The sequence below is a fragment of the Corvus brachyrhynchos genome, unplaced genomic scaffold (assembly GCF_000691975.1).
Source record: "Corvus brachyrhynchos isolate BGI_N302 unplaced genomic scaffold, ASM69197v1 scaffold140, whole genome shotgun sequence".
In the NCBI taxonomy this organism is placed as follows: Eukaryota; Metazoa; Chordata; class Aves; order Passeriformes; family Corvidae; genus Corvus; species Corvus brachyrhynchos.
This window is the reverse complement of record NW_008235809.1, coordinates 148,216-159,372: the sequence shown is the minus strand read 5'-3', so window position 1 is coordinate 159,372 and position 11,157 is coordinate 148,216. Positions and strand designations below refer to the sequence as shown.

Below are 11,157 nucleotides of genomic sequence, written 5' to 3'. Positions count from 1 at the left end.
AAATCTCCTCAAAACTCTCTCCCATCCTTATGCAGTCAGAAGACACAAAAGCCTGCCTGACATTAATCTTGCCCGCCTGTGCCTGAAAAAAGACAAGTGAGAAGGACACTGCTGAGTAAGTTACATTTTCAGCATCTCAGCTACAAGACTGAATTGCTCCCTTCTCCCAACCTTATCTTAGCTGGTGTGCAATCCTAATTAAAAGGCTGACGTTAAGGAATACACACAGGGAAGAGCCTGGCACGGACGTTATGGATGAGATGATAAACTTTATGAGCACAGCTACCTCCCATGTAGCTTTTGTATTTAACTATTGGAGCTAGAAAGGTTGTCTTGAGTGCACTGTTTCTCCTTGCAGAGGGATGAAAATGTTAAATATAACAGTGTTTCCCTTTCTAATAGGGAGTAGCATCTTGCTGATCTAATAAATCTTTGTAGCTCATTCTTTCACTGAGATAATTTTACTGGCAAATCAGGCTCCAGTTCCCTTCTCCTGATGCTCATTTTCAGGGTGAAAAAAGGCTGTGCGTAGGATAAAACCCATGCATTCACCTCGTGAACAATGCTGTCATGTAGTTAACATAGCAGAAATATTTGTTTAATTAGTTACATTTTCAGCTTTTAAATGAGAAGTAAAAACAAGCCATGGGTGGTCTGTAACCTCAGAAGAGCAAATATTCCTGGCTGTAAAATCATCTGAGCTCAGAATACTGGGTTGGACATAAAAAAAGCATTTACTGAATCCTAGGCCTGAGTCAGGAACAGAAGGTGCATTAAGAACTTCCAAACTGCGTGCTACCGCCAATTCATTAAGTGTTCAGCATTATTTAATAAAAATGGCTTATGCATATACTTTAACTGAAACACTGTTTATTCATAAACATTTTTAACTACAGCATGTGTTGGGAATTATTCACATATCAATTTAGAGACAGTTTTAAATTCTTCCTTCAAGTAATGGCATGCAATTCTCACTGCTGTCTGCCTCACCTAGGCTATAGGTCTGCAAGCAGAGCCTGCCCTGTATTTTGCAATTAAGCCGAGGATCTTAGATGGTTTATAGAGACCTGGACTCCCTGCTTTTAACGCCTTGTTAATTCATTAACATTACAAAAGTAAAAAATCTGCCATCATTTGTATAAAAGCATTAAAACGATTCTACTGCATGCCTGGAACCCCACATTTTAATAGATTTTTGTAAAGAATTCCTCCTTTTTTGCTTATTTTATCAGAGAAGTCAACCTCCACGTAGGCACAAAATAAAATGGTCAGGCTTTCTACAAAACTACAGGATGTTTCTTGAAAAAACATGAGACACTGTTGAATGCTGAAACGATGGCTGAGCAGATTTAATGCTTCAGCCCACAGTTCTTGGGGTTACATTAACATGACAGTACTGCTTTCACATTCAGAGTGGTGAACAAACAAACTAACAATATTTGCTAGTGGACTCAGGCAGCTGATGGATTCAGACAGGGAACATCATCACTGCCCCATCCTGTGCAACCCAAATATTTCTAAGATGCTTTCTCAGAACCTCTCTGCCACTCTTATTTTCAATGCTGTAGAGTTAAATGGTGCTTAAGGAAGTTTTTTACTTCACAAGAGAGATTCCTGAAGAAACTGTCTTTTCCACACTTTCCTGCTCACTAATAAGGCACAGGTTGCTCCACCTTCCCCATTTCCACAGCGTAACACCCATGCAGAAACAACAGAAACTTGTGACCTGGGAAAGACGTACCCAAAACACGTTTTTCTCTTTTCTGTGTGATTTCACAGCTGGAGATGAAGACAGCCAACAATCTTTGACCTGTTACTCCTCCAAGGGCTGTATGAGTTCTGCATCTGGCAGTGGGACAGCTGCGGCTTTAGGACTTTGCCCTTTCTGTCTCCCTTATCTTTCCTTCTGTCATCTGCTTATTTTCCATTTTTATGATATTCTTTTTTGGTAGATAATAATGCCTTTAGGATTAGTACTGGCAAGAGGCCAGGATAAAATGGCAGCACTAATGACTTTTGTTGGAGTTGGGGTCAGTGTGAGATAATATAGACCATGGGCCTGGGGCCCCATTTTCCCATGACATTGGAAAAATCCACACAGAAAAGCAGACACACTGAATGCCTCAAATCCAAACCTCCCTAAGCACCTCCTCTTGGGACACAGCTTGCAGAAAAGAATGAGGACTGTATTTCAATGCCTGTGGATAGGACTTGAGATGGGCTGTGCTATTGATTATCTTTCCACATATTTTTTGTTTTCAGAAGCAGAATCCAGCAGACCAAAATCCATCTCTGTCACTTCCCACCCACTCAGCTCAAGGACTTTTCCCTCCCAATCTTCTCTTGGAGGACACAGCCTTGCTTACTGCACACCCAGGCCACTTTTTCCCCATGTTGCCAAAAAAAGCACTCTTAATGGGTGCCCACTACCCACAAATTTTTCAAAGGGCAAGGAACTGGCCTTTAGTTTAGCTTTTTATTTTTCCCCACTAGTTTTCAGAATGTTTTTTTTTTTTCTTAATCCTGAAGGCTGCCCCAAAATGTTTCTCCTCCGAACAGGGCAGCAGGACAATCAGTTAAGGGAATATGATGCATCTCTTTCCCACTGTCCAAAGTGGAGAAATATATAATCCATCATAAACGATGCAAAGAAAACTAGAAAGTTAAGTTCACACACTGTTAAGGAAGAAACACAGCTACGGAGTTTTTTTGCTATACTCAGCCAGAGACTAACTCTCTTAGAGATATTTTACTTTACCATTGTTAGAAGGCTGTGAAAAAGCAGGTAGGGGAGGCTCTGCTGAGATCTATGTAAGTTAAGGATCCATCCAATACCAGGGTACTCTACACTTGAAACCAAACCTCCTTCCCCCATAGCCATGACCTGTTATCTCCCCTACAGAGAGCTCCAGATCTCAAAGGCTTTCACCCCGAGGCTGCCTGCGAGCCAAGGGTTCATGTTTCAGACAGCAGGAAGCTGTGGTAGGTGTACATAGATCACAAGATGATCTCTGTGACCCAGCAAGAACAGACTGGGAAGTGAGAAGAAAGCCAGCTGGAAAGGAAGAATAGGAAGAGGAGTAGGACAGGCAGGAGCAGGAGGGGGCCCATGCAACTGCCTGGCCCTAGCAAAGGCTCACAGCTTTGTGTGAAGGAGTGCCTGGCACAAGGCAAAGGACTCTGGATCACAGGTGGAAGTGGGACACAGGGGGAGGCAGCCCTCAGAGCCAGGCAGAAGAAGGTCAAGGATGAGACGGCCGGGAGCCAGCCCCCACTGCTGTCAGGAGCAGTGACAGCACACACAGCAGCCACAGGATGAGGAATGACAACAGAGGACTTCTGGCCGTGAGTGTGCAGCTGTGAGGGAGTCTCCCCAGCAAACACATTAGCCTGCAAAATCTCCCCCATGCTGGTACAGGGGAATTTGCTCTCCCCTAGATCCAGTTCTGTTTGACCGGAACAGGGCTTGTATCTGCGTAGCCCAAATCAACACTGCACAGGGTTTGCAGTGAGTCCCCATCCTAAAGAAGAGAAAAGTATCCTCTTGCCCACCTCAGAACTGCCCACAGACAGCATCCTCAGCTCTCAGCAGTATAAGACTTTTCCCATCTGGGAAGATGTCACACTGCCCAGACTAAAAAAGAAGCCACAACACCGCAGATGAATGGATCTTAAGTATTTTAAAATCACATTTCTCACCAACCACAACCAAAGGCACATAGCAGGTCTTCAAAGGACACAGCTTGCTACGTAACATCTGCTAAAGGACACATAAGAGAGAAAAGGGAGGAACAGCACAAATTAAAGTCCCATGCCTTCTTCAGAACTCATTTAGCAGGTTCTTCAGAGAGCAGCACCTTGAAACTATGAGCTGGGGTTTCTCAACTAAACCAAGACAAAACATGCCAACAAAAGACTATGACTAGATTTTGAAAGTATCACAGGACAAATATAAACCACTCTTGCGACTCAAATTTAACATTTTAGGTAAAATATTTCAATATAATAAATTCACATTCTAAGAAGCACAAGTATTCTAAAGATAGCTAAAGTTATACAATAAACTGTAGGAAGAGTTAATCATTCTTTAACACAACATTCAAGCACAAGCTGATGAACTAAAGATGGACACAATGCTTAAAGCAAAGAGGTGAGATGGGAGCCTAAGTGGAACCTGGAAATGAAAGGTTTGGGTTGCTCTCTTGAGTTTCAGGCTCTCATTTCCTATAGCTAAGGACCAACCAAACCCTCTTCAAGCCTCTTTTCTTTATAAATATATTTGGAAAGTTGACACTGCACCATGCAGAAGGCTAACTGTCTGGGCAGGACTTGTTATCAGCATGCAGAAATCACTGCAGGTATGTGTTGCACATTCTTGCTTCCACAGATGACTTTTTTATGAAAATGCCAAATGAACTACCTTAGCAGTACCTCAAAAGCAATTTTCAAAGGCATTTTCCTCCTTTTGAGAGGTTAAAAAAAAGGCATACTTTCCCACATCCACCTCTGGAAGATAGTGGCATTCCCCAAGGCTTAAAGCAACTTGCAAGGACTCTGTTGATATTTTTGACAGTTCAAAATAAAAAACCAGCAACTACTTAAATATGCTTTGTTGGGAAGTAAGACCACTTTTCTCATCCACATCAGGAATGACTTCATCAGATGCAATATAAACAGTGTAACTTTCTGAGATTGGATTCTTAAAAAAAGAAAATTAATTATTGAGAGAAAACAAAAAAGAAGGCTATATTTATTTGCCCATTAAAAAAAGGGAAGCGATTAGTGGTAGGTAGAGTGAAAGAGACCTGCCCTTTCCCAACCTTTCTGCTGATGAACTAGTAGATGAGCACAGGACAACTGCATGGATGGTGGTGCACAAATATAGACCACCTCGAACAAGTCTATTCTTGTAATTTGCATTATCCACAAAAACCAACCAACCAACAACAACAAAAAAAAAAACACCCAAACCCTCCCCCCCCAACAACAAAAAAACTTTATGTGCAACAGCATGATTTTGCAACAGGTGACTCTGTCCTGATAAGGTCTCACTGACACTTCTGCTTTAATTAGGAGCATGTTTTTGAAGATGCTATGACCTGAAGACTGTCATCAAGTACTTACGTAGTCATCCTCATGAAGACCTTGCTTCTGAACAGAACTTTTCACCTCCAGGGAAAACTTCTCAAACTCAGGCTTCACAGTCCTCAGCAGAGTGACAGTTTGGAGATATGAGTATGCTTTCTTGGCTTCAAGGTCATGTTTGTCTCCTCTTCTCCAAGAGCCATTTCCTAAAGGGGGAAACAAGTGTATTTTGAAACTATTTGAATTAGGTACCGTTATGGGACTCATTTTTCCACCCAAAAGTCCCCTTTTCTGATTGCTGGGGAGATGGTAAAGTACAAAGGAGAACTGACCCTTCTTCAAGGCATGCCAGAAACTGGGCAGTGAGGAATAGCTGCTAAGAAGCAAATGTGCAAACCAAAGGACAATTTTACTCCCATGATGTGTTTGCTTATCCTACAAGGGTGGGATAAATCCTAAGCGTAAGGTGGCATCTTGGAGCAAAACACATATGCCAGATCTCAAACACAGAGATATTTAAGTTAGAAGAAGTAAGGGAGCATTCAAGCACAGAGTGTTTGTTACACATCACTCCCCTTGGACAGTCAGAAAGGCACCAGTAAAGTCAAGAGCACGAATGGGAGGCAGATGGTGCCGCTCTCCCACTGCGGTCAAGGACAAAACCATGCATGCCATGGCTGCCAGACCAGCCCTGCTTTTAATGGAAAAGGAATACACAGAAATAAAATGGAACCCTGAGCCTACGCTGCCTACACATGTTTTGTGTCACAGCAAGGGAACAATTTAACTCAGACCACCAGTAAAGAAACCACATTTTTAAGAGGCAGGATAGCTGACTGGTTGTTTATTAGCAGAGAAGTCCTTCTGACAAACAGATCCTGGCCTTAGCAGGCCCTGAGATCCTGATCCAAAGCTACAGGAGGTCAGTGGAAAGGTTCATGTTGTTATGGAGCAGATAACAGCTATTCAATGTAAATGATAACTAAAAAGCCTAGAGGGAACAGTGGTAGCCCTAAGCAGTGACCCTTTAAATGCTTACAAGTAATTAAAAGCTAGACAGTAATTTTATTTTTTGAACAACAGCAACAAACCCCATTATGGCTAAATGAGCCAAGACAAAAACTAATGCTAAATTCCCAAGGTGACCTGGAGGTGCATAGGAACCTGAAATCAGAGAGGATGTCGGTATTTTGCTTGGGTTGAGGACAGTGGTGCCATTTAGACCAAGAGAAGCAAGTTGTTTGGGAGTAGAGATGTTAAGGGAAACAGAGTCCAGGTATCGAACCCATGGTGCTCCTTGCACAGTGCTTCCCAGCTGCATCATGTGGCTGCAAGAGCAAATTCTTGGGACCTGAAGCAGGTAAAAAGAGCTTGCATTCTGTCCTCCCAGCACCCCAGCACTGCTGCTGCGACTTAACTGAAGATTTGCTCTGCTTCCTTGGAGAGCACAAAGGAAGGAGTAAAGGCCCTGCATTTCTCTGGGGATAAGTCCTTTCTCCTGCAGTTTTTGGGTCCAGGGCAGCTCCTGTCAGTCCCAGCACACAGCAGGAGACGCAGGAGCACCGAAGCATTTTCACCTCTCTTTTCCACCCCAGGAAAGCCTCATTTACCACAGCTTAGCACCACCTAGGACCTAGGATATGTCTAATCTTTAGACATACCACGAACTTTACTTGCTTTTTTTTTTAAAGTGATTTAATTTTTTTAGGAAGAAGCTGTAGATACATATGCCTTGGTTTAGGAATTTATTTCCCAATACAAGGTCAGAATCACAGGACCCTACTCATCACACCCAATGGAGACACTGGAGAGCAGCTAACATCCCACTGTCTGGTTGTGCCACCCTTCCCTTCAGTGCCTGCACCCGTCCTCTTTACTGCTTTCAAAGAGAAAGAAATGCACGTCTGGCAGTTGTAAGTAAGCATGTCTTGCTACCTTCCCCAAAAGAGAGTACAAGCCCTGCAGGAGCCTCAAAGCTGAACAGCTTCTGCCCCAGCTGGACACCTGCATTTTAGAGGTGCAGGATTCAAGAAGAACAGCAGAGACTACAGCATGGAGGGCTTTGCTATAGCTTTGCATTTGCAAATGGAAATAGCTGAAAAGCATGAGATTATAGACACAAAAAAAGAAATTAAAAAAAGAAGGCGGCAGTGCTGGTAGCAGGTAACTTTCTGTCCTGGACACTATACGTGTCTCTTCTTTAAATCCTGACACTGGGACTGGCAGACTGCGACTATCACTTGCATAACAGCGTTCCTAGAATAATTTACATATTTAAATTCCTTCATGGATTGTTTTGTGGGAGGTCATCTTGTTACAATACTTGTGTACAATTATTGCAGTCTTGGCATTTAATAAGCCTGTTCTTCTGAAAAATTAGAAATATTCAGACCAGAGGGCAACAACAAACTGCAATAAAGTCATCTGAACACAAAAACAGTGCCAATTGCCCAATCACACCCACTCTTAGGTTTTATGAAGTACAAAACCTAGTATCTCCAGGCACTAGGAACAAGGATTTTTGGGAGAATTTCTCTACACTTCTCTTGTGTTTGCTTTTCACATGCAATGACCATCTGCACAAAAGTCAACTTCTGATGCACAGTCATTCACTCTATATGGGAAACACACCCACAACCAGAAAAATTGGTTTAAAAGAAATGTCAGGAAATGCCAGATTCTAACTACACTACATCAGAAGTTAGACAGTTTTCATTAATCCCTCACAAAAGCTACAAAAGGAAGATTGGACTACCTGTGATGCAAAGGAGGGTGGTGATGAGGCTCCCACATTGGTTTTGATCTTGTTCCACAACTTTATCTTTAAGATATTTGAGTGATTTCCTTCTTACCTGGCAAAACTTGGCATCCTTTAGCTAATCTTGATGATACATGTAGCAGTATCTGTACTTCTGTACATATCTAGCTCTCTGAATTTATAGTTATATACCTTCATTATTCAGTGTGTCACAGCACTGTTTACTGTGAAATAATCTCAGAGGTAGTAGATGGGTAACAGAAAGTTTATGCAAAGGAAGCTCTGATTAACAGATTAATTAAAAAAAAATTATTGTTTTTTGAATTCAGTTGTTTCTGATGGTCAGCCTTTGCAACTTAAAGAAACTAAACCCCCAAATCTTCCCTTTTTCTCAACTTCCACTTGGTTTTTAACTTGAAATGATTTGTTATTGTAGTGGATTAGTTAAAGTAGTCTGCAGGGAGGAAATTATTTTCTCCTACATCTGCAAAAGAAGCTGCTCCTTTCAAGAGCCATGTTACACTTCAACAAAACTTGCCCCAGCTTTAGCCATCTGATGTTTGATCTCAGCAAACACATTGCTCCAACATTACTTTGAATTTAAGTGAGACAGCTGCACCAGCTGAGAGCAGGTATAGTCCCTACCACGCACTGATGTAACATGCAGTTACAATTATATTTTGGCATATAGGTATATTTCAAAAAGAAAATGCATTTAATTTACATTTTGAGTCACGTTTTAGTTTGACAAAAATGACCCCTTTTACTTAGGGGTGTAAACAGCCACTTTTATTCACTCTGCTCTAGAAAATTTGGACTGCCTGTGTCCCATCCAGTGTCCTCCCTTTAACACAGCATGGCTGAATATTTTTGCAGACAGAGTCTGTGATCAAAAGATAAATAAATTAGATGTGTGGATACCCCAGCACAGAGACGATTTCTGGAAACCCAAACCTTGCAGCTGCCCATGCTGCTGGCTGTTGCTAATCACTCCTTTCAGCCATCTGCTCAGACCATAGGTCACCAGGCTGCCAGAAATGCCCCTGCCCGGAGAGCTGGCAGTCACATGGCTGGGGATGGTGTAAGTCACCTAGACCTGAGCACAGACACTGCAGAATGGGGTACCCACACCACAACCAATGTCTCCGTCTGGTGCTACTTCCTTGAAAAGTAATTAAATAACTTATTGCTGTAGCATACTTGGCATCTTGTGACCCACCCCGTAGCAGCTATTGCCACAAGGTCTGTTTTATTTCCTGCAACACCACAGCCCAAATGGAAGATAACTGCAACAACAGGGAGATATAGTGGTGTTTTCTGGGACTCAGGGCTGCATGTTTTGAGGCTAACAAATCTAAAAATACTACCAAGCTTACAAAAGACTTTGCAACACACTTAGGCAAGAAAAACATTACCGAATGATGAGCTGTTGAAGAGTTCAATATTGAAGAAAGCATAGTCCCCATTGGTCATTCCTTGCCGATGAGCAGCCAACATGATGTTCCTGATAGTGTCACCGCTGGCACACATGATTACAACTGGAAGAAAATGAGAAACATAGATAAGAAGCAGCTCAAGAACTTCAGAGAACAGCCTGTGAAGCAATAATGCTGCCAGAAACAGTGACCCTAGCTGTCCTCCCAGTTTTGCAACGAACATGAAAGCACAGATTGCAAACAGAGCTGATTTCCTAAAGAGCTGACAAGACAGGTAGTGAAAACAGAGAGGCTTCCTCTTCCCTCTTAAGATAAGAAAACAGAGAGGCTTCCTCTTCCCTCTTAAGATAATTAAATAGAGCCTCCGTGTGATCTGTTTTTTTACCCCTGCAAATGTAAGGTCTGGTTTCAAACTTCTTTAGCTGCACGTGTTTGTAGACTAGACCACAATCGTAAGCCTCTGTTGCTATTTCTAACTGGACATAAGACAAAGATGGACATACCATGACTTTGCCATTTCAATTTCCATTCCATTGAGCAGTTTGATGTAGACTGAACTTGCCTACACCTCACCCACCTACTATTTAGGCATCTGGCCTAGATTTTGTTGCCTCTGTGCACTTAACGGAGAGCAGCATCTGGGCAGCAGGGATAGTGGTATGAATCTTTCCAAAACATGACTTCCTCTCCAGAGGAAGCCTAGGTACCAATCACTGATGGGATACTTAATGCTAATAAATGGAAAAACCAAGCACCCTTCTATAAGCATGAAGATCAAATAAAGACCAAAGGTGGGTACAAACACCACAGAGCCCCATTTACCATGGGCCAGTAGCTAAGCAGAGGCTCTGCTGCTACGATGAGACCTACAAATCAACAGGTGTGCTCTGTATGGGCACCGTGATCCACAGTGTGATGATTGTGGTTGAGAGGTCTCTTCCCAGAGCTGCTCAGCAGGGGGACTACTTCCCTTGCTATTGCTTCCTTCTACAAAAGGAAAGCAGAAGCTTGGGTGAAGTCTTCAACAATGGGGAGAGAACTCCCACACAGATCAAGTTATACTACAAGCTTTTATACAGGTTCACAAGACTACAGGTATGAAGCTACTGATATCGGAGGGCGCAGCAAAGTATTTTATCAGTGTGTGCTTCAGGACTGTATGCTACAGCAGGGGCATAAGAGATCCTGTTAGGATGATGATTCAAAACCAACTGCACGCACATTTCCAAGAACGCTGTCACGCATGGCAGGACTCAAAAGCTACAATAATGTACGCAAATATTTTCAACCCAACAATAAAAATGAATCAAAACCGCATTCGGCTCTTCTGGGTGGAAGTGTTTTCTATTATAAGAAATGAAAATGCCAAACAGGCCAAATCTTTTTGCACAGAATGAATCTTCTCCCATCGCCTTTCTGGTTGGATGCCATCACAGGCATAAACCTCCAGATGTGTCGCTGGGGTGAGTCATGTTCAGTACAACCCCATGCTTCAGGAGAGTTATACCATTCATAGCTCTGTCCTACTGATTATGGCAGAGTAATATAATAATTTCCAGAGCAACAGAGCAAGACATATTTCATGACCATTGTGGAGTATATTAGCATGAAGGAAAAGAAGAAGAAAAAAATTTTCTTACAATAAAATTTGGACCAAATCTTTTCCAGATGCACATCAGGAATGAATTTGTCTCACTGTTCTTAATTTCAGTATAGGTGAGAGATTTCCTTTTGAAATGTTTCCTTGCTGCCCTCCCAATTCTTCCTTGACTTTGCCTTTTTAATTCACTTCTACCATAAAACTGTAATCTGTAGATGGAATCAAAGAGATTCCCACAACACCAGTAAAAGACGTTGAGCAAAAGGAATAAAGGAAAG

General features: G+C 42.2%; 1 protein-coding gene across 1 annotated transcript in view; it reads right to left on the bottom strand.

Moving 5' to 3' along the window:
• NPR3 (natriuretic peptide receptor 3) overlaps positions 1-11,157 on the bottom strand; it is a 44,657-nt gene that overhangs the window by 30,862 nt on the left and 2,638 nt on the right. Inside the window, exons 2-3 of the mRNA XM_008629047.2 lie at positions 9,259-9,381; positions 5,125-5,291 (exon numbers count right to left, since the gene is read on the bottom strand). Of these exons, the coding sequence (XP_008627269.1) occupies positions 5,125-5,291; positions 9,259-9,373 (282 nt within the window). The 5' untranslated portion in view covers positions 9,374-9,381. The remainder of the gene's footprint in view (positions 1-5,124; positions 5,292-9,258; positions 9,382-11,157) is intronic.